The sequence below is a fragment of the Clarias gariepinus genome, chromosome 9 (assembly GCF_024256425.1).
Source record: "Clarias gariepinus isolate MV-2021 ecotype Netherlands chromosome 9, CGAR_prim_01v2, whole genome shotgun sequence".
NCBI classification, from domain to species: domain Eukaryota; kingdom Metazoa; phylum Chordata; class Actinopteri; order Siluriformes; family Clariidae; genus Clarias; species Clarias gariepinus.
Window position 1 is genome coordinate 27,617,753 of NC_071108.1, and position 21,039 is coordinate 27,638,791.

At 37.6% G+C, this 21,039-nt stretch overlaps 1 protein-coding gene across 3 annotated transcripts; it reads left to right on the forward strand.

Moving 5' to 3' along the window:
- The first annotated feature begins 3,594 nt into the window (after positions 1-3,594).
- kank3 (KN motif and ankyrin repeat domains 3) lies at positions 3,595-20,912 on the forward strand. Of its 3 annotated transcripts, none has more exons than XM_053503566.1 (11): positions 3,595-3,751; positions 14,104-14,180; positions 15,241-16,827; positions 16,909-17,017; positions 17,108-17,332; positions 18,006-18,096; positions 18,189-18,408; positions 18,496-18,638; positions 18,793-18,993; positions 19,198-19,296; positions 20,425-20,912. In XM_053503566.1, exons 2-11 carry the CDS (start codon positions 14,147-14,149, stop codon positions 20,485-20,487), a joined length of 2,772 nt encoding a protein of 923 aa, XP_053359541.1. In that variant the 5' UTR covers positions 3,595-3,751; positions 14,104-14,146; the 3' UTR covers positions 20,488-20,912. The 3 variants fall into 3 exon arrangements, with proteins under 3 accessions (XP_053359541.1, XP_053359542.1, XP_053359543.1); XM_053503567.1 differs by having other exon boundaries at positions 3,595-3,747; XM_053503568.1 differs by lacking the exon at positions 3,595-3,751 and having other exon boundaries at positions 14,104-14,176.
- The last annotated feature ends 127 nt before the right edge of the window (positions 20,913-21,039 follow it).

Here is a 21,039-nt window from a genome sequence, read left to right on the forward strand (position 1 = left end):
AGTTCGCTCACAAAGCAGGGAGAGGAAGTAGAATTTCTTCTTCGTGCCTCAACGCGCTGACGAGTTTGTCGCCACCTATCGCACCACGTGCAAACTGGCTGTATCAGGCTTGTTAGAGAGAAGGTAGGTGTACCCCCCCCCCCCCCCCGCGCCTTTTTATGTACAGTACAGGAGTTTTCATATTTGGCTCATTTTCATCAACTTAACAGTAAACTGTTGTGCATATAAGAATAAGGACAGCATTGAACTACTAAACGTAGTTAATAAACGTTTGTTTACTTTCAGTTAGTCATATATTACTTGTTTTGCAGATAAATAGCATTATATCTAATTATACTTATGCTATCGTTAGATTTTTTTGTTCATTGAGTCTACAAAACCAAGCACCCCAACATTTCTATTCTACACGAGATAAGGAAAATTATTTCTGCCAGATTTTCCTTATCACTTAGTGTCCAGATTTACATGGCACTATTTTTAAGCTTTGGAATCTCTTGGAAATGTGCTCGAATGAACTCACAGCACAATCAAAATTCTTTTCTCTAGCACACCAAACCAAATCTTTCCGCCGCTTTCATCTGATCCTCACAATAACTTGGAACCAGTTTTTACTTTGGATGCCCTTTCTGACACAACCCTCCATTTTATCTGGGCTTGGTACTGGGATTGCATCCAGTGGCTGAAAATCAAACCAAGGCTTTCTGCATGGCAGACAAAAAAACCTAACACTGAGCCACCAATGCCCTTGCAGGCCAGCCCCAGTGCCTAAACAAATTACTTAAGCAGAGCTAGTTTGGCTTCTGTAGCAATATATGATATAAATCAATATATGATTTATCCAATAACCTGCATTTAGTAAAGCATTTAGCTGAAGGCAGTTTATCTGACCAGAGACTAGCTAAAGGCTAAAGACTTTTGCACAAAAGAGGAAGAGTTTTCACAGAGTTTTCATTTTGTTTACTCACTTTGGTCTGATATGCAAACGGACAAGATGGCACAAAGAACAGTGACTTAACTTGCTTTGAACGTGGCATGGTTGTTGGTGCCAGATGGGCTGGTCTGAGTATTTCCTCAAACTGCTGATCTACTGTGAATCTTTTTTTACGCACAACAATCTCTAGGGTTTACAGAGAATAGTTTAAAAACAAGAAAATATCCAGTGAGTGGCAGTTCTCAGGGCAAAAAAAACTTTGTTGATACCAGAGGGAAGAGGAGAATGGTCAGACTGGTTCAAGTTAATACAAAGGCAACAGAAAGTCAAATAACATCTCGTTACAAGCAAGGTTTGGAAAAGAGCATCTTTAAATACACAAAATGTTGATCCTTAAAACAGATGGGCTGCAGCAGCAGAAGACCACACCGGCTGCAACCAAGTGCGCGAAACTGAGGCTAGAAAATGTTGAATAATGTTACCTGGTCTGATGAGACTGGATTTCTGTTGGGACATTTGGATGGTAGGGTCAGAATTTGGTGTAAACAGCATGAAAGGCATTCATCCTGCCCTGTATCAATGGATTGGGCTTGTGGTTTGTTTGTTTTTTTGTATTTTTAATGGAGTCTTGAGGTATAGTTCTCCAGGCTTCCTGAAGTTTTTGGCTCTCATTTTCAATCCAGTCAATGTACTTGACTAGGTTCAGAGGAATGTTTTTGTTTGTTAAGCCAAACATTGAACTTCATGAACCCAGGCATGAACCAGTGAGAAACGGGTGCAGATGATGATAAGTGACCAGGCCAGTGATTAGTATATTACTCTACATGATTTAATTTAATATGAATAAATCAGGAGGGCTCAAGACTAATTACCTTACCAAACATCAACAAGCAGAAGGAATGTTTTTGTTTGAAAATTTTTATCCTTCAATATGGCAGACAAGAAAATTACTGGGTTTTCAATGTAAGGTAGAAAACTAACACTATTACACAATACTATTGCTTTAAACTTTTACCTAACAACTAACAACTTATGGAGTTAGGACCAAGGGCAGTCAATTATCATGATGACCTCCATCTTACCACTACCAGACAAATGGCGGAAAAAACCCATCTGAGGGGTATAAGCATTTCCAATTGAAAAAAGTGTTTCAGGACTTTTTATTGGTGTCATTTCCACCCAAGCTTCAATAGTTCAAATAAAAAATGTATTTGTCATATACACAACCATACACAGTATGATATGCTGTAAAATGCTTATATGACTATATCCACGTCCTAAAATGGAAAGATAAAATAAAATGGAAAGATTTCACTACAATGAAAAAAAATGCACTAGAGAATTGTTTCATAACAAAATATTATTAAAACAGAAATGAATAAAAATACATAATGTATAAATAAATTAACTAATTAAACACATTAATAACCCGAATAAATTATAAATTAAATTTAATTAATTTTAAATTAAATAAATTTATTTTAAGAAATTGATTTCTTTTCTTGCCCACAACATTAAATTGCAATTTAACAATAACATTGAACCTTAAATACTAATAATATTGACTAAACTACCGCATTCAGTCCAAATGAAAATCATGCTAGTAGGCTACACATATTTGTTGTTTTAATATGTTTTACTTAGTAGATATGTTTTTTATTCACTATAGCACATGAAACAGCACAAAAAGTATTGTTAATATGACAGAAAATGGAAAGATAGAAAAGAATTGAAACAATAAAAAAAGAATAGAAACAATAGAAAAAATAAAAAACACAGGAGAATAAAATTAAACTAAAGATAAAAATTCCAATAAAGAATAAAAAAAAGAAAAGAAAAAACCTAGGTTGGAATATACAAATGACAAATTTGTGTATTATATTACAAATGTACAAATAAAATAGAACTAAAATAGAAATAAATTAAATATATACATAATGTAATAAGTTAAATAATTAAACATAGGTTATTAATAAATTAACACAAATGTGTAATTAATTTAAGTAAATAGAATAAAATGAATTATTCAAATATTTGTCACATGTACCTTACAGCACAGTGAAATTATTATTTTTTATATCTTGTATCCCAGTTAGGAAGCTGGAGTCAGAGCACAGGGTCAGCCAGGATAGAGTACCCCAGAATAGATCAAGGAGCTCAACAGTGGAAGCCTGGTGGTCCTGAAGCTTGGATGCCCAACCTTCCGATCAGTAAGCCGAAAATCCACAGCCTTCACCGATTGAGCCACCACTGGTCCTAATTAGAAAATTAAATAAATTTGTTTTCTTGGATGTCACTTTGAACAGTAATTTCCAACCAAAAACATCTGGATGGTCACAGTAGGTAAAATTGCTTGGACCAGGTGAATACTTTGACATTAACTGAACCTTGAATGTTAATGATATTGACTAAAATACCACATTTAATGTAAATAATAATTGTTAGTAGCCTACATTTATTTATTTATTTATTTATTTATTACTTTTAAGATATGTTTTTTATTTTGTATGGTACATTTTCTAGCCTTGAATCATCAGTCAAAACATCGATATCGATGTATCAGTAGAGTAGGTATCGTCGATGTGTCGGTTGGGAGCGATATATTGCCACAGCTCCGCCTGCATGCGGTGGGATGGACCGCCACAATCCCACTCCCTGCTCCAGCGCTTCAGCTCAGCTCCACCCGATTGGATCTGCTTTCCGTCTATCAGAAGCCCACAATCAACACAAACCCACTTGTACGCCTAATTCCCGTCTGGAAAGAGCTGGAAACACACAATTATTCTGGTTTTAAACGACGAGGCACGACTCACCCTGTGGGTAAGATTATTATTATTATTATTTTTAAATATTCCTTTCAGAGTTGTTGTACCAGACGGAGTGTTAGCTGGTCGCTAACTTCAGGAACATTTACCCGCCCGAGAGCGCGAGCATGTATCCCTACGTGTTATTCTAATGAGAATTATTGGTCATTCCTGTTGATAAATAAGTTTTAAAGAAATAGATGGGTCGACGTAATTTATTTTAGGTTCGGCTTCTCAGCTAACGGGGGAATAGAAAATGTCCCGCCACCTCCTCACGTACAGGGAGGGAAACCTTATCAAGTTGCCCGGGACTTAAAAACTCCAAAAATAAGTCTCTAACAGTCTAAAGCGAGCCGAACACACTCTCAGATTAATACGGTGTAAATTGGTTTAATAACCGAATGACTACAGATTATTTGTTTATTTATAAACAGTAAATGGTAGAAAACTAAAATAGTTTATTTAATCATATTTATTTGTTGTTGTGAGTAAACAAGGACGTCTCGAGACCTTGTTATATTTGTGCGCGAGACACGAGACCCGCCCTCATTTAATACACATTAAATAAGAAAAGCCACTGAGGCATTGCACATACACCACGCCATAATTTACTGTCAGCTTGTGCACTCCAAGAGTGTCTTCTCACATAGTGGAAAACATAAAAACAGCTTAAAAACAAAGAGAGAGAGAGAGAGAAAGACATTTCTCCGGATAAGACAATGGACACTGACTTATTATGAGCTGTTTCAAACCTGTGCACTTGGCATGCAAATGCAAGTTCCAGCAAATGATGAACGCTGTGCATTTTTTTTGTCACACAAAGAAGCTGATTATCTGTATGAATACGATTAACATGTTGACTGGAAGTAGGGATAAAGTAAAAACCGTGATCTTTCACATGGCTCATGTCCTGTGATTCTATTTATGGTTCCTTCTTGGTTCACTGCCCTTCTCCTGCGTTTCCCCTCGGCAGGGGAGGACGGATCTGTCATCTCAGGTCCCCAAGGGTTCAATTGCAGTAAGTTAATTACATCTCCATTTGCATTTGGCCGATGAAGTGATTTACAACCTGCATTGAAGACAGGAGATATTGTGAGGGGTAGAAGGTTAAGGATCTTGCTCAAGGGAATAACTAGGGCAGGCCTGGGATTTAAACTTACAACATTGTGATGAGTATTCCATTGCATTAAGCACAGTGTCACCACTGGGTGGGACGCCAGGCGATTGCAGTGTACTGTGTGCACACATAGCACCTAAGTGTGCAATTATCCGCCTGTTGCTATGTTTTTGGGAGGTAAAGGAACCCCATGTGGACAACATGCACAGACAGGATCGATCCATGGAGCTGTAAGGTGGCCTCTCTAACCTACTACACCAAATGCCAGCTACTTTTAAGCAAAGTGGCTTCCATCTGTAGGCTAGTAAATAACAGTCTGGACCACTAGCTCACAAGACTACTCATTTTAGTGTTTCCCTCCAACTAATCTGCTTATTAACATCACTTCCTGTGTTTAAGTGGGTGTGTTGGGGCCAGAAACATACTCAAATGTTTCGGACAACAGTTGATACAAGAAGAGATTCCACCAATTTATTTTTCCCTACTAAACCACTAGAGTCACTGACAGACCAAGCGGACAAAGTGAGTGTTCGACCTCAATGTTGGTATTCGCACAGTAATTCTGAAGCTGTTTGTTGATTCCATCTTACAAGAAAAAAGAACAAAATCCTACCTAGTAATACATGTAACCTGGAGCAGAAAGGCTCATAAATCACTTTAGCAGCAAAAGGCACAGTGACAGTGAGAGCAAGCCTAAACACACACATGCACACGATTCTAGTAATCATGTCATTAACACATTCAGGCAGTGTTGGACACGTGACATCTCAGACAAGAAATATAGACTTTGCTGACTCTTTTTACTTTTGCAGATATTCTCATGGGCTCATGCAATTGAGCAGTGGAACATACTGCTTTTATTGATTTTGTAGCTATGTAACCTTGATTAGTGTCACTGAAATGTCTGCTTCTGTGTACATGGAGCAAGGTATACTCTCAGGTCTTGTATATTTTCTCCTTGCTTTAGCAGGCTGTATACCTCCCGTCTTTTACAGGAGAAGCTTTTTTAAAGTTTTTGCAGTAATAATTTCCATGTTTACTGATGGGAAAAGTAATTGTGAAATATTGGGCATTTGGACAACTATTTTTACCCATGCCCTACCCATAGTTAAATGTTTGTATTTTTAACTTCCTGGCATTAACTTATCTATCAGACACATTTCACTTCAGCTTTCTGATAAAGTACATTACTCAAGCAGTGTCTGCATATTAGTGAAAGTAAGAAGTATGTGTTGTACAGGTTTGTAAAACAAGGACATGTTTATTCTGATTTTGCCCCCATCAAACATCCACCTTATGTCAGAAAAGCTTTCAGGGGGAAATAGCAAAGGTAGGAAAAATGGTAGTTATGTTTAAGCCTATTAGTGTGTGCGTATTAACTGCTGTGACTGCATTTTTATGAAACCAGTGTTAGCCTGTCGTACTATATCGTTTAAAACAGCTGCAGAATGGGTGAGGGGGGCAGTTTTTGTCTTTTTTTTTTTTTTCATTTTTTAAATTCTTATTTTAGTCCTTTCAAGTGATTAGTCATTCCAAAAACACTTTACAATTCGTTGAGTTCAAGATTCACAGCTGTAATGCTAGGTTTTAGAGCCATAACTCTAGAATTGCATGTGTCTGGTTTGTGCCCACAGACAGTTAAAGCATGTTTAAATTCTGTTGTCTGACGTGTCATTGGGTGCATTCTGTGGTTTCTGGTAGCACAATATTACAAAGAGCACCACTCACAAGACCAAGAAATTGGAAATAAGCAAAAATACTTGTGATATTTGTGTAGGAAGAATGGTTGCTCCTGAAAGTAGACTAGTCTTTTCAGTTTCAAGGCTACTGTGCAGTAAAGGCATTATGCTACAGATCAGAAGATTAAGAGACTGAATCTAACAACGAGCAAATGGACTTAACAGTCAACAAAGTTTACTTTGTAATATTTTAATATAAGATGAGACTGTAGAGAACAAAAAAGTTCTCTATGTAATGTGTAATATTCTAGTGCAGAACTTATCTTTTTTTTTGGAACCCTAAATCTTTCCTATCCTGCCCCAATTTTTGTTGTTGGAATATTTAGATGTAATTATAAGTCAGAAACATAAGTGGACACTTGCATAACTTTCACACTTATTGTCGTCACTTGTAGCATATTTGATAACTGATCATTTCTGCGTATTTTTGAAATGTGAATTTGCTTGACTTTCGTTGTACCACCGGGTCACTTGATGTTATCGAGGAACTAACAAGGGGAAGACAATAGATGGAATTTGTCCATTTTAACTGATGAACTCCTAAGCTGGTGTGACATATCAGGATATGGAAAAGGACTAAAATAGCAAAACCCCCTCCCTTTAAATGTGGTTTGTGTTAGTGTAACTGACAGCAAGATTTCAAAGTACTGTATCTGTCATCATAGAATAAATAATTAGAATAGCGACTTGTAAAATAAATGAATCATATAAAAGAAGGAATTGTTAGTTTTTCCTCAAGATCATATTTGTCAATTAATTGACGTTTATTTTGGGAACGCCTATTCTAATGTAATCATTTACACAGAAAGCAACAGTCAGCTAAATATTTATGTAACGAAACACCGGTGAAAGAAATTTAGCATCTTTGAGTTTCACTTTTAATATTTTTAATATTTAGTGTTTTAATATTAATTTTGAGCTCTGCCTTCTCTAATACACTAAGCTGTTACCACAACTTGGCATTTTTATGTGCACTTCAGCTTTCACTCTGGCTGGTTCAATTATGCCCTAAAACCTGGTGTATAGTCCTGATTGCCGGTTCACTTTTCAGGTGGACGTCACAGACAGCAGTACGATCAGTGATGACATTCATTTGTTTCTCAGTCTTTGAAGGCACAATTAACCACACTGTGTTTTTGTATTAGTAAAGTTGTGAAGAATTACATCCATGACACAGAAGGATATCCATAATGCGATATTCTTACAGTACAATGTAGTATTTTTGCATTCAATATGTCATTATTACAAAGTAAAACATATTAAAAATGGAATATTCTATTTCTCAGTATAATGTCAGTCTGTATCTTGATGCGTGTTGTAGAATGGATTTAATATATTGCATCATATCTAGTATACACGGTGAAAATACTGCATATACTGTATGTGTCAATTACAATTGTAGTACTTATCTAATTTTAGTATATTAGAAACATAATAAGTGAGAAATAACTCACTGTTGTACTGTTAAAGGGAAATAATCAGCAACAGGGTGTTGTAATGTGCAAAAATGGAAAGCTGTGGAATGAATGCAGATAATCAGTCTGCCAAGGGGAAACATGTTCCCACTCACTTATCCCTTATTTATAGGTCATAAACTTATTTATGTGTCATATAAGATACGCTTCAGTTCCCTGTCATAGGCATCAAATTTAAATTAAACATGCAGTGAACAATGAATCAAGATCTACTGTACAGAGTGAAATAAAATAAAAAATAAAAATAATAATTTTAGGGAAGCCAAGTTAAAGGCGCTTGTGTCTATATATATATATATATATATATATATATATATATATATATATATACATTACGAATTGCAAGTTTGCACACACCTTTTAATTCCATGGTCTTTCCTGTATTTGTAAAACAATGCTGAACGCTATCCAAAATATGCAATAATCTCCCCAGAAAAGGTGATATTGAGATGTATCTGCTACTTATGCTCTGTAAAACCTTCATAATGGCTCTAACCTAAGGTGCTGTCAATTGGTTATTTTTGAGGCTGGTAACTCTAAATGAACATGTCTCTTCTCCTCGAAACCTTTGTATTTTAAAAACAACTAAATGTAGAAAAATAAATCCAATGAATTTAACTGGCACTGCATGTATGTGTATACTGTATGTGCATGTAAGAGTTAAAGTATTATTAATTTTAGAACTCGCATAGGTCAGGTTTATTTATAAGCTTTTATGAGCTACTTTTTTATCTTGAACACCGAGCTGGTGCAGCTCCAAGGTGGATAAAGAGTCATGTAGTCTCACGTGGCCTCCCTCAAGTTTCTGAATGAGGTGCTGGAAGAATACAGGAGTGTGGCTGTAATTGATGCACAATGCAAAAAGCAATGAATCAGTTGAAAAGGAAACAATGTAAGAAACAAAAATAAGGTTTTGTATCCATGTTTCAGATGTGAGTTTGAATGTAAATGCTGTTCCTCAAACACTAGTTCGAGGAACAGTGGTTACTTTTTCTTTTCACTAATAACTTGCACATTGTTAAGTGCAAGAAAAAAAAAAGTGTTGTTATTCTCTTGTTAATTGGCAATCGATAACTTTTATTGCTTACTTACTCTAATGAATTACAACTGGTTTCTCCAGACAACTAGAATAATCCCAGCCACCTGCTACTGTGTGTTGGGAAGATTGTTACTGTTGTGTCTACAGGTCTCGCTCTGAATTTACCGACCTTGCATTATGATAACACTCAACAGAATGTGCTTAATGGAATTCTCCACAACAGTCAGTCAAAATGTTGGTGTGAGACACACTTTTAAAGCAGGAATTTGTGTTTAGTAAAAAATAAATTGCATTTGAACATGTTCGGTAGAGCATTATCCCAACAGAATCAGCAATATTTTAAGATATAAGATGTGCAATATTTTAACATAGAATTTATCAGACCCTTAATGCGATCCCACCAAATTCTCTAAGGCTAATTTTTATATATATATATATATGCTAGAGTTAGTTTATGTAGTGCTTTAGATCAGTGCTATTTACTGGATGGTACGGTATGGCTGTACAATCTAATGGCATGCTTACTCCCAAAAGTGAATGTTCTCCTCCTTCGAGTCCTACTTTGGTTACCCTTGCTGAGGATCTTGGCATGTGATTGTGCTGTTAATGTGCATTTTTACTTCACGCACGTTAGAGTCTTGCCTCTGTGGCATTTAGTATACTTTTAACTTTTGAACACTTTTCTCTATTAATGCCACCATTTATAACTTAGGAATTCTTCTGTGCATAATTTCATGTTGGTGCTTAAAGCTTATCTCTGTGTGCGAAGTGTTTATTGACTGAGGAATATAATAAAGTATGACTTTTCTATGAATTCTGAAGTTTTTTCTTCATCCTTATCTTCTGTACTACTTTCAGTTCTTTTTGTAGAAGGCAGAACAAGGAGACTTCAGAATGTTTGTCAAGGAAGGAGCATAATGGTTCATTATATGGTGTTCAATGTGTCCTTGTGCTGTGTTGGATAGAAAATTATTTTTTTTTTAAGACGTTGTATGAAGACTACATGCTTGAAGGCATTGCTTTTTGATTGTCAGGCTTGTGAGAAATATGTGTTAGGAAATGGACTCCTATGCTTATTGTGATTTATTAAGCGAAAAATATTAAAGATTCATAAGTAGGTTATGTAGTTGCATTCTGTGCCATAGGATGAAAGTAAACGGGAGGCATTAATATAAACCATGCTGTTACGGAAAATTAACCCACACTGTCGGATTACTCGGATACTCTGTGGTGGAAATGTAATTAGATACAGTGTTTTTTACGGGAAAAATCAGCTGATCCTGGGTTGTGACGGCATGCAACTGTGATTTGTGTGCTTCGTTTCCTTGTTTATATATCTCTCTGTGGTTTAAAGGAAACATCTTGTGGTCCAGTGATCAGTTGCTTGTCCGTAACAGCTTTTAAGACAATGGGGGGCGTCCCAGGGGCATTATCAAATCCACTTCCCGTCAGGAAACTGCAGATTTGTTGTTGAGAAAGGTTGAAATGGAGTGTATAATACCATAAAATGTCCATCCTCGTGTTTCTGGGCTTTGTACAACAGCACAGATTAAAACTGTTTGTGGTCAGTCATTGCTTAAGTACTTTAAGCTGTTACGTTTGATACATGCCCCGACTCGTACTGCCCGATTGACAACATCCCTCTAGGGGAAATGGGAGGGAGGGTACCATGAGGTCATGTTTTGAAAACATGACTCACAATGAACCAATAAGCCGAATATGTGTAATGGAGTGACGTCACGAGCAGAGCCTGATTTCAAAATGGTGGGTTTTTAACAATGGTCAGCATCATCTGCAGCAACCTGTGAAGCACAGATATCCGGAGTATTTCTAAACTTTTTTTTTGTGTGTGAAACTTCCACCCTCATGTGATGTTAAATAGGGGGCTGTGAGGAATGTGATTTTTTTTTTCTTTTATTTTTTTTTCTCTCTCCCTTTTTCTTCCCTGTAATTAGGCACTTATCACCAGGCTTTGTAAACACTGTGAGACGTCTCCTCAAAGATAGCAAGATTGGGTGTTCGGCAAGCTGATAGTTCAGGAAACAAGCTGACACAGGGTAGCGTAGTCAAGCGTGAATGACTCCAGATCTAGAGCAGCAAGGGAGGTCACGAACCTAGGTCTGCTTAAGTAACAAAGCATAATTCTGCATTGATGCACAAGAAAAGGTACGGTTCTGAATTATTCTGATTATTTGCAGTGCAGTCATCTTAATTCTCTCCACCTCCAAAGGCTTAATAGTGTTTGCCCATTCATCTTTTTCTGTATTATTTTTTTACAGCCACCTACGCTCTGTCTGTGCACAAGTTACAAGTCGAAGCCTGGTCACATTAGCAGGATGTGAGCGGGAAGTAGTGCTGGAATGTGCCTAGGGCTGTCCAAAAACAGACCTGCCTGCATAACATGCTTCCCCCCTTCCTCTACATCTCGTCTGTGTTTTTTCTGACTGTGTGGGTGGGGGGTTCCATGACTGACTCTTTCCAGTCCTCTGAAACAAGCAAAAAGTGTAGTGTTTATTAGGAAAAGGTGAAAGAACTCAGCAAGCTGTGATGAATTAGTTTTTTTATCTGCCAAAAGAATATTTATATATATATATAAAATATATTAAAGCAGTGCGGATTAGTGCAAAAGCAAAAATGCACCTTCATGTTATTTTAAAGTCGGTGATAAAGACCTCATAGATTAAAAAAAAGTTTTTTTTTAACTAAAACTTCAGAGAAGGATCTGTTAATTACAGTGGAACCTTGAATTACGAGTAATGCGGTTTGCGAGTGTTCCGCAAGACGAGCAAAGATTTTTAATAAATTTTGACTTGAAAATCGAGCAAGTCTTGGTTACGAGTACCGAGTATCATGTATCACGCATGCAGTTCTTGTCTTAACGGCGAGCGTCAAGTGATTCCGACTGAGCCAATGTTTTTTCTCTCTCTTGCGCCCACTTCCGGAATGAACTATGCTCGTAATCCAAGGTTCCACCGTACTTCATTCCAGCTGGGAGTAGAAAAATCTCGGGCTGTACTTAAAAGGTTGATGTTTGCTTTCTCTTTCGTCTCATTAAGGATTTTAATGAAACAGTACATGGAAAACATTCATTCACAGACTCATGGAAAATGGTTTGGATTATGTTCATTCATTTGTCTTCAGGAAGATTTTGACTTTTGGTCAGGATCTTGATGGATCTGGAGTGTATACGGGAACACTGGGTGCAGGGAATGAATACATCCTGGATGGGACTCTAATCTGTTGTAGGACTGAGATGCAACTGAGCATGACTGTTTATGTAGTGATTTCATGGCAAATTGGCCATCAGGAAGTTTGGGAGTTTTTCCAGTGCGACACATGCGCACACATACACAAACACACACTCTTACACCGATTATCAATTTCTCGTGTTTGTGAGCACAAAAATACTAGAGAGAGATGAAAAATTAAGTAGCATAAATCAGCTATTAATAGGCATGTACTGCTATTGGGTCTTGGTCTCTTACTGCTCCAATCTGCTCATACTTATTATACTTGTATTAATACTGTAGCTCTGATACTTTTGCATCGATACCACTTTAAACAATTTTCACTATGCAGTGCTTATAGTCAACCCCTCCTCCCAGTGTTGATAAAGTTGATGACAGGATGAAGTGGTACTATCTTTCTGGTTGTGGGAAAAACATGATGAAAGTGGACTGTGGTAACAGCCATCAGGTCAGCTTGCGTTTTCACCTCTTTAAGGTTAAATGAACTTGCACTACATCTCTCTCTAGTCTATTTTATGTTTGATATGCGCCAACAAGCAACGGTGTGCAGACCTTAGCTTGGAAAAGACAGCCACTTCACACGTGAAAATGCTTTCATATGCATGCATGTGCATGTAAAATATTTATCCTTACCTTTCAATAATTGACAGTGGTGAAAAATGGATGTCTTTTTTTCCGCGTTGTCCTCTAGGACAACACCAGGTTTATGTGGTGTGCATTGCGCTGTTGCTGTTTTGTCTCAAACCTCCTTAAACTGAAATACTGACTGGCAGGAGATGACTTGACAGAAATCAGTCCTGGTGCGATAAACTAATTCTATTATGCTTAACATTAACTATCTAGGCTAAATTTGTAACAAGTCTTGCTTTACTCTATGGCATGCCTATTGCAGACACGCTTTCAGAGTGGACTGTGTCTGATGAGGTCCCATATTTAAAGTAAAAAAATAAATCATCAGGAGAAAAAATGCTTTCCATCATTTCAATTAGGCTTTAATAAAAAAATTATTGAAAAACATTAATAATATATAAAAAATATATAATATGTATAAAAATATATAAACCAACCAGAATAAATTTTAAATCGATGATTGTTAAATCACACTTTGATAAAAAAACACAATCAAATTGTGATTATTTTGACACATTGAGATTTAAACTGTGATATGTTACTGAAGGCACAAATGATGTCATTAAGAGGATGTTTACCAATGATGTTTTAATCAACCTAAAAGTATTTTATTCTACATACTGCACATTCCTGACTATATGTATATCACCTGTAATAACTTGCAGCCATTTGTAACTAAATAATTGTGCAGGTCTATACTGAGAATTAGATATTTTTAATGTGATAAATTGTGGAGCACTAGTTATTATTAATTTGATTGATGTTTATGTGAGAGTAGATGCTGTTTAACCAGGTGAATGATAATGAAATGACAGTCCTTATTAATCAGTGATATGATTTAGAATTATGTGATACTCTAGGGGAATATTTTTTCAGTACAGCCAACCTGCTTTCATGATTCCTTTCGGATGTTGCTTGTACTGTACAGACAAATGACCACAGTATATACATACAGATAATTTTAGACCAAAGGTGCCAATTTAACTAAAATATTGTTTATGTTACTCAGTCAGTTACTTACAGATGTTAGACACAGCGTTTTCTCACACCTCAGCCTGAACATTTTCCCCCCTGGGTGTTTACCTTCAATGTGTAATTTATCTGTCCTTGCTTTTCACAGGTCCTGAAGTGACTTCTGGAGGGGCACCAGAAAATTCCAAAAGATGACACAGTCTGTGCACATAAGCCCCAAAGTGGGTAGGTGTTTTTCTTGTTAACTTGTTAAGGAAATTATGATTGATTAGCAGTTAAGGCATTCCTATTGCCTTTTAGAAAGGTAGGAGGTATATGGTTTTGAGATTAAATTTAAAGTGGTCTGCCACATATACTATATAATCTTGTTTGAACTTGATTATGAAAATCAAAATTCTGCAAATAATAAAATAGTTCTTAATATCAATCAAATAAGTATTTACAATACAGCAATACTGGCTTCAGCCTCACCCCTCTCCTTGTAAAGCTCTCCCAAGGTTTTGAATCAGCTTTTCTTGACCATTTCTTTAAGGCTGCGGTCATCCCTGTCACTTGTGCACCTTTTCCTAACACACTCTTCACTTCGACTCAACTTTCTATCAATATGCTTTAACACAGCGTCTCCTATGGCTTATTCTTGAAGAGGGTGTCAGAGACGGTCTGCAGTCTTTCTCAATTATGTACTGAGTTACACGATATTTATACTGTATAAATAGTTGTTGTTGGTCTTTTGGCTTCTCCCAGCAAGGGGTTGCCACAAATAAGCTTGGCACAGGTTTTACGCCGGGCGGCCTTTCTGACGCAACCCTCCCATTTTATCCAATTTTATCAGGCTTGGGACTGGCACTGCATCCAGTAGCGAAATCATAGAAATTAAAACCAAAAAATGTCTGAAAAGATTTCATTTTATATGTAATAAATCTATAATATATGAGAGTTTCATAAAAAAAAAAATCAAACCCAGGCTTTATTTTACAGCTTATTGTTCAATACTTAAGCCTTGTTCTGGTTTTATAGCCTTCACTGAAAAAAAAAAAAGTAGGGCCTAAGTAGGGTCACAATATTAACCTAATAATGGCAGTGTTTATTTACTGCCATTCATTAACTGTTACTCAACCACTGCCAGCCAGCCATGTAGCTTTTACTTGAGTAAAGGCATATTGACATAGCTGGTATAGCTAAGCTTTTTTTAGACCTTTATTAAACCTTTATTAGTAATCATTACAGATATCTATCTGCTTGGTCGTGTATCACAAAAGTAATAGCAAACCTGATTTTACCGCAGATCTGGGTTCCCCTTTTCACTGCGCAACTCAAGAAGAAATGGATCATGGTGCATCCTATTCCGTACAGACCCCATATGGATTTCAGCTGGACCTCGATTTTCTTAAATATGTGGAAGAAATAGAAAGTGGTCAGACTTTACGACGCACAAACATGAGCCCTCGGAGAGGATCGCGTAGTGACAGAGTCTCTCAAAGGAGTGTTGGGGGTCGCACCAGTGGCTGGACTTCAACTGAATCATTGGCATCAACAACCAGCGAAGATGGTCGGTCTCTTCCCCAAGCTGTTCCTCGAGGCCATGTTACTTCAGCCAGCAGGTCACAATCACTGTCACCATCTTTGGCAATCAGTCCCACACTAACATCTTGTTCAAAAATGCCTCCTCCCCCACCACCACGTAACCCCAGGGTGGAGAGAACGTTACTAGAGACAAGTCGTCGCCTACAGCAAGAGCAGAGTCTTTGCCCAAATGGTTTAGGGTCTCCTCTTTCAGACCTACCAAAGGAAAGTGTAAAAGAATTGGGATCAAATTGCAGCATTTCAATGCCTTCCCAGATCGCTACAGATAGTCACATATTACAGATCTCCCCAGTTGTGCAGAATCCCTCTATTGGTAGCTGGACCAGATTTAGTCCTCAGAATTCTGGAAGGAGCACCCCAGCCTCCATCTCTGGAACGTCTTCATTTCCCCCTGGGCAGCTACAGACAGTACGAGAACAGATGGCTTTCGCCCTTAGACAGCTCAGGGAGATGGAAGAAAAAGTTAAGGGGGTACCAGCACTTGAAAGAGAAGTGTCCATGCTGCGTGATGAAAAGGATAGGTTGCTCATAGCCCTTCAAAAGAAAACAGAAGAAGTTACTGCTCTTGTTAATGCAAAAAACTGTGCTCTGGTAGAACCTGCACCCTTGTCATCATCTTTAGAACCTAGTTGTACAAGTCAGGACAGGAGGTCTTGTGAAAATGTAATGGTGATAGAGAAAAGATCTATAGCTGTAGGTAATGACCTTCCATTTAAAATTGTTCAGGATTTGAAAGATGCAGCTGTTGAAGCTGCTGTGGATGTCTGTCACAGAGGCATGGAAACTGAGCCAGTGCCTGTCTGTGATGAAGTTGTTCAGGCTGAGATCTCAACAAAAGAAGTGGCGGTCTGGGTAATGGAATCGTTACTTGGGTTGTCAAGTGAGACCGAACAAGAAATAGAAAACCTTCAAGAGACCATTAAGTGTCAGCAAGAGTCTGTCCATCTCCTTGAGAGAAGGTTATCCCAGGCCAATCAGGACCTCGAGGAGCTAAAGGCTCTGGAGATGGCAAGAACGTCAAAGATCATGTTAGAAAAAGAGACACTTGTTAAACCAGAGACAGTTGATGTGCTAGTGGAAACTGAACTTTGTTCCAAAACCTCTGTTGGGGTTGGGGTTTCCAGTGCTGACTTTCCAGCAATAAAAATGGATCAAAGCATTCAAACGGACTTTGTGGAATCATCAGATAAAAAGATGGCCGTAATCCAGGTCGACACAGGCATTCAGTGGGAAGATCTTTTAAACGCTGACAAAAATGATAATCAGGAACAGTCTGTCTCTGCTGATGGTGAGTATAAGCAAAGCATCTTGTGTCAAGTGGTTGATTTATGAGAGATGGATGATTTGAATTCAATGTTTCCAATGAAAGCTACCGGCCCCCTGAAATCCATCATGAAGAGAAAGGATGGGAGTGGCTCAAGTACTGCTTGCAGCGGTGGCAAGAAAAGCTTAAAATTTGTAGGAATTCTTAATGGAGGGTAAGTTGATTTTCTACTAGTTAGCATAAAGGTATTGACAATACCTACAACTGCATAAAGATTTCTTGTATAATTTGCTATTTGGTTTAGGTACGAGTCAACATCTAGCGAGGAGGAAGAGGAGGAGGATGATGGCAGCTCCTCTGATGAAAGTGAGGCTGGCGGGGGCTCAGACAGCAGTGAGGAAGAGGGTGCAGCTCTAGTGGATACCTCTGATGAAGAAAGGAACATTAATTTGGAGGACAGCGATAGTGATGAAAATGTAGCAGCTATAAAAGACGATGTTAAGGACCAGGCTGAAGTACTGAAGGAAAAGTAGGTTTATTATAGATAATTATTTTGCTTAAGAATGTAACATATAAATGTGACATACCAGTTAGTGATGCAACCTATTTAACCCTTCCAAAATTTGTTCAACAGGTTGGAACATCTTTTAATTTCAATTTAATTTCAATTCAATTTTATTTGTATAGCGCTTTTAACAATTGTCATTTTCGCAAAGCAGCTTTACACAATCATAAGAATTATGTAAGTTTTCTTTTCTCTTTCTTTAGTTTTCCTAATGTGTTAGTATTGAGAACAAAAAAGAGAGAAAAAAATACTTAATTTAAATATATATTTTAAAAATGACAGTAAATCTGATCAAATGAAAGCAAGAGGAAAGCAATTTAATTTTTAAGCAGATTTATAAGCCACACAGCCATAGCTAAATATTTTCCCTATTTATAAAGAGCTATTTTTACTGTGCACCTCTTACATTTTATAAGTGGATAAGGAGCGACCCAAAAATGTTGCCCTTGGAACACCATGCTGTTCCTGTGACTAATGTGTGATAGAAATGAAAGCTATCTGTTCAGGCCTGTGGAGTTAGATAAGGACCCTCTTGTGTTGTTCTGTTTTATTCTGTAATCCACATGTAACACCAGTGAATGCTCAAAATGCTTTGCTTGTTATCTTCGCTTTAAACATGCCAGGCACTTTCTTGCAGGTTTGAACTGAGTTCAAAAATGCGCGAGGCTTGCCTGATTTTAAAGAACCACCTGAATGACGATGCCAAAGCACCACAAAGTAAAGAACTGGTAGGCCAACTGTCTATAAAGTTACATGGAAATACCACTTGGTTTCTGTTTCTAAGTGTCAAAATATTAAAGAAGTGATGTAACTCTTGCAGCTCTCCAGCACGCACACTGTGCAGCTGGAATGGTTCAGAGTGTCCAGCGCTAAGACGGCACAACCGTCCCGAGTTTCCAACTACCTAATGGCTTTCTCTGAGCTTTCCCCTGGCCTGGTGCGGCACATAGTCAACATGACCGATGGCAATGGAAACACAGCTTTGCATTACAGTGTCTCCCATTCCAACTTCACCATAGTGGGACTCCTACTTGACACAGGTTCTTGTGCTTTTAAACACCGCATAGTTCTAGATTATTCTAGTGGACGTTTTCTGTTTATTAATTTTTATATTATGTGTTTTCTAGGTGTATGCAGTGTGGATAAACAGAACAAGGCAGGATATACTGCTGTGATGCTAGCAGCATTATCAGCAGTGAAAGAAGAGAAAGACTTTCTGGTAGTCAAGAAGCTATTCAGTCTGGGCAATGTCAATGCCAAGGCAAGTCAGGTGAGTCTCTACTCAAGGCTTGTTTAAAATCTGTCTCCTTACTGTGGCTTAAAACCTCTCATCACTATCCAAATAAGATCCACTGCTTATCACTTACACAAGCTACGTTTTATTTTTTTTTGTGCTGCATCTTTTGTGGCTTGTTTTTGTCTAGGCTGGTCAGACTGCGCTTATGCTGGCAGTGAGCCATGGAAGGCAGGAGATGGTGCGAGCACTACTCGAGTGCGGTGCCAATGTGAACATACAAGATGACGAGGGCTCGACAGCCCTCATGTGTGCCAGCGAGCACGGGCGTGCCGAGATCGTATCTCTTCTGCTTGAGCAGCCTGGATGCGACATTGCTATTGTAGACAACGTAAGTGCACTGCTTGCTGTGCAGGATGACTGTACTGCAAGAGCTCAAGTCTTATTTGTTTATTGAAATCAGGCTTACATTAAAGTTTGTGTTCAGGAGCAGCAGTGTCGTGTAAAATATGTCTAGTTGTTGTTCGTTTGATTTCTGTTTATACATTTTGAGCAAATTAGAAGAAATTTAATCTTTCTTGCTTCTTGATTTTAGGATGGAAGCAATGCCCTGTCCATTGCCCTGGAGGCATCCCACAATGACATTGCAGTGTTACTTTATGCCCACATGAACTACTCTAAAGCTCAAGCTGATGTAAGTAGTCTATCACACCTGCACATGATCATGTTTTACTCATGTCTCAAATTTCATAATTGTACAATGGACACTTTAAAGGGATAGTTTTTTTTTTTTTTTTTTAAACCCCGAAGTACGATGCAATAGGTCTCGGTTGTTATAAATTTTCCTGTTCTGCACACCGACTGTAAAGTTTGTCATTTGGATCACAACTACAACGTAAGTAATGTGGGGCAAACTCAACAATCCTCATTCCCTGCAAAAATGCACTCCAAAATTCCGCTAAGACTCATATGATGCCTCTGCAGTCCCACTGAGCTAAACAAAGTTTGTATCTTTAGAAAACCAATCTTTAGGTATCTTAAGGTGTATTTAGTAAAAACTTAACTCTTTCATTTTTGCCCAGAATAGAGGTTGTAGAATTTGGCTTCAGTAACTTATGTTATACCTGCGTTCCGGTTGACAATCTTCACGAGTTACAACTGAACTGTAAAGAGCAGATGCATTTATAATAACCAAGCCCGATTGTAATGTACTTCTATGCAACCCAATTTTGATTGATGACAGACTTCAAAACCTTAAACTATGCCTTTAAAGGTAATCTATCTGTTATTAAAATGATCTGTTCAATAGTTAAGGAATTGAACACATTGGCACATGCTGTTATGGGGTGGTGTGGTGGGCCTAACAAAAAGTGGACTTTTCAGGGACACTTGCTACTGTAAGGCTGATTATTTTTGATCAGCAACAGCACAACTTAAAGCATTTTATTCCTTGGCTTACACCCCAGCATTTAGACCTTAATTACAATTCTTTTAATTAATACAATATAATGCAATTTATAATTATTGTATGTTTATTGTTGGGGACATCTGCAAACCTGACACTCACTGTATGGTTAATTAGTCTGGTTGATAAGCTGCTTATTAATTAGGGATAACATTTGCGATCCTTAATTCAACCAGGCATTTTAAGTCCAACCTAATCTTGAGTTTATTTTGCAAACCTAGACTCAAGGCTGTATGCTGCTCAGACAAACACTACCACAAATGCCTCAAAATACTGCTAAAAAGTATACAGTTAAAGCTTCTAATTAGGTTCTTGTGTTGCGTGAAATTAGTTATATATCTTGTTTTTATGTTTTAGGTGTCCCCCAGAGCAAGTCCTCGGAGTCCATCCAGTCCTAGAAAGACTTGGCCTTCTGAGTGAGGGACTACTGGCAAGAAGTAAATATTAGCAGCATTAACTACCTTTACTGAAATCTAACATGGCTCACGTTACAGGTTTATATGTAATAATGTTTGTTTCAGATATTCCATTTACACTCAGTGTTATGTCATTAAATGAATGATGTTACAGTTACTATATTTTTTTGTTTTATTGCATATGAAAGGCACCCATGGATTTTAGCCTTGTGCAAAGAGGACAATCAAGTAGACTCCTGTAGCTCATTTTAAAGACGTGTAGAGACGTAAAGAGTCACTGATTTGAGGAGCAAAGAATGTCTTTGCTAAGACCTTCAGTGGATGATTTGGGGTTCATCAGGTTCTCACATGGATTACAGGCCAAAGAGAGCTTACATTTGTTTAGACAGAGCATGGCCATTGTCCATTTAGAGCTCACAGCAGACTGTAGCTTTAAATCTGAGTGCAAGTGAGATCACATCACGTTCATTTGAGTAACTCAGACTGTTCTGAGATTTCTTATGGTGAAACCACACCAAACTTTATATTTACAACTGAACTGTAAAGACAGAGTAAG

Bases quoted from the DNA above. Each gene is read 5' to 3' on its own strand.
- kank3 (XM_053503566.1), top strand. From the start codon at position 14,147: ATGACACAGTCTGTGCACATAAGCCCCAAAGTGG. The intron at 16,828-16,908 runs GTGAGTATAAGC...TTCCAATGAAAG, and splicing joins ACAGTCTGTCTCTGCTGATG to CTACCGGCCCCCTGAAATCC. The intron at 18,097-18,188 runs GTAGGCCAACTG...TAACTCTTGCAG, and splicing joins CACCACAAAGTAAAGAACTG to CTCTCCAGCACGCACACTGT.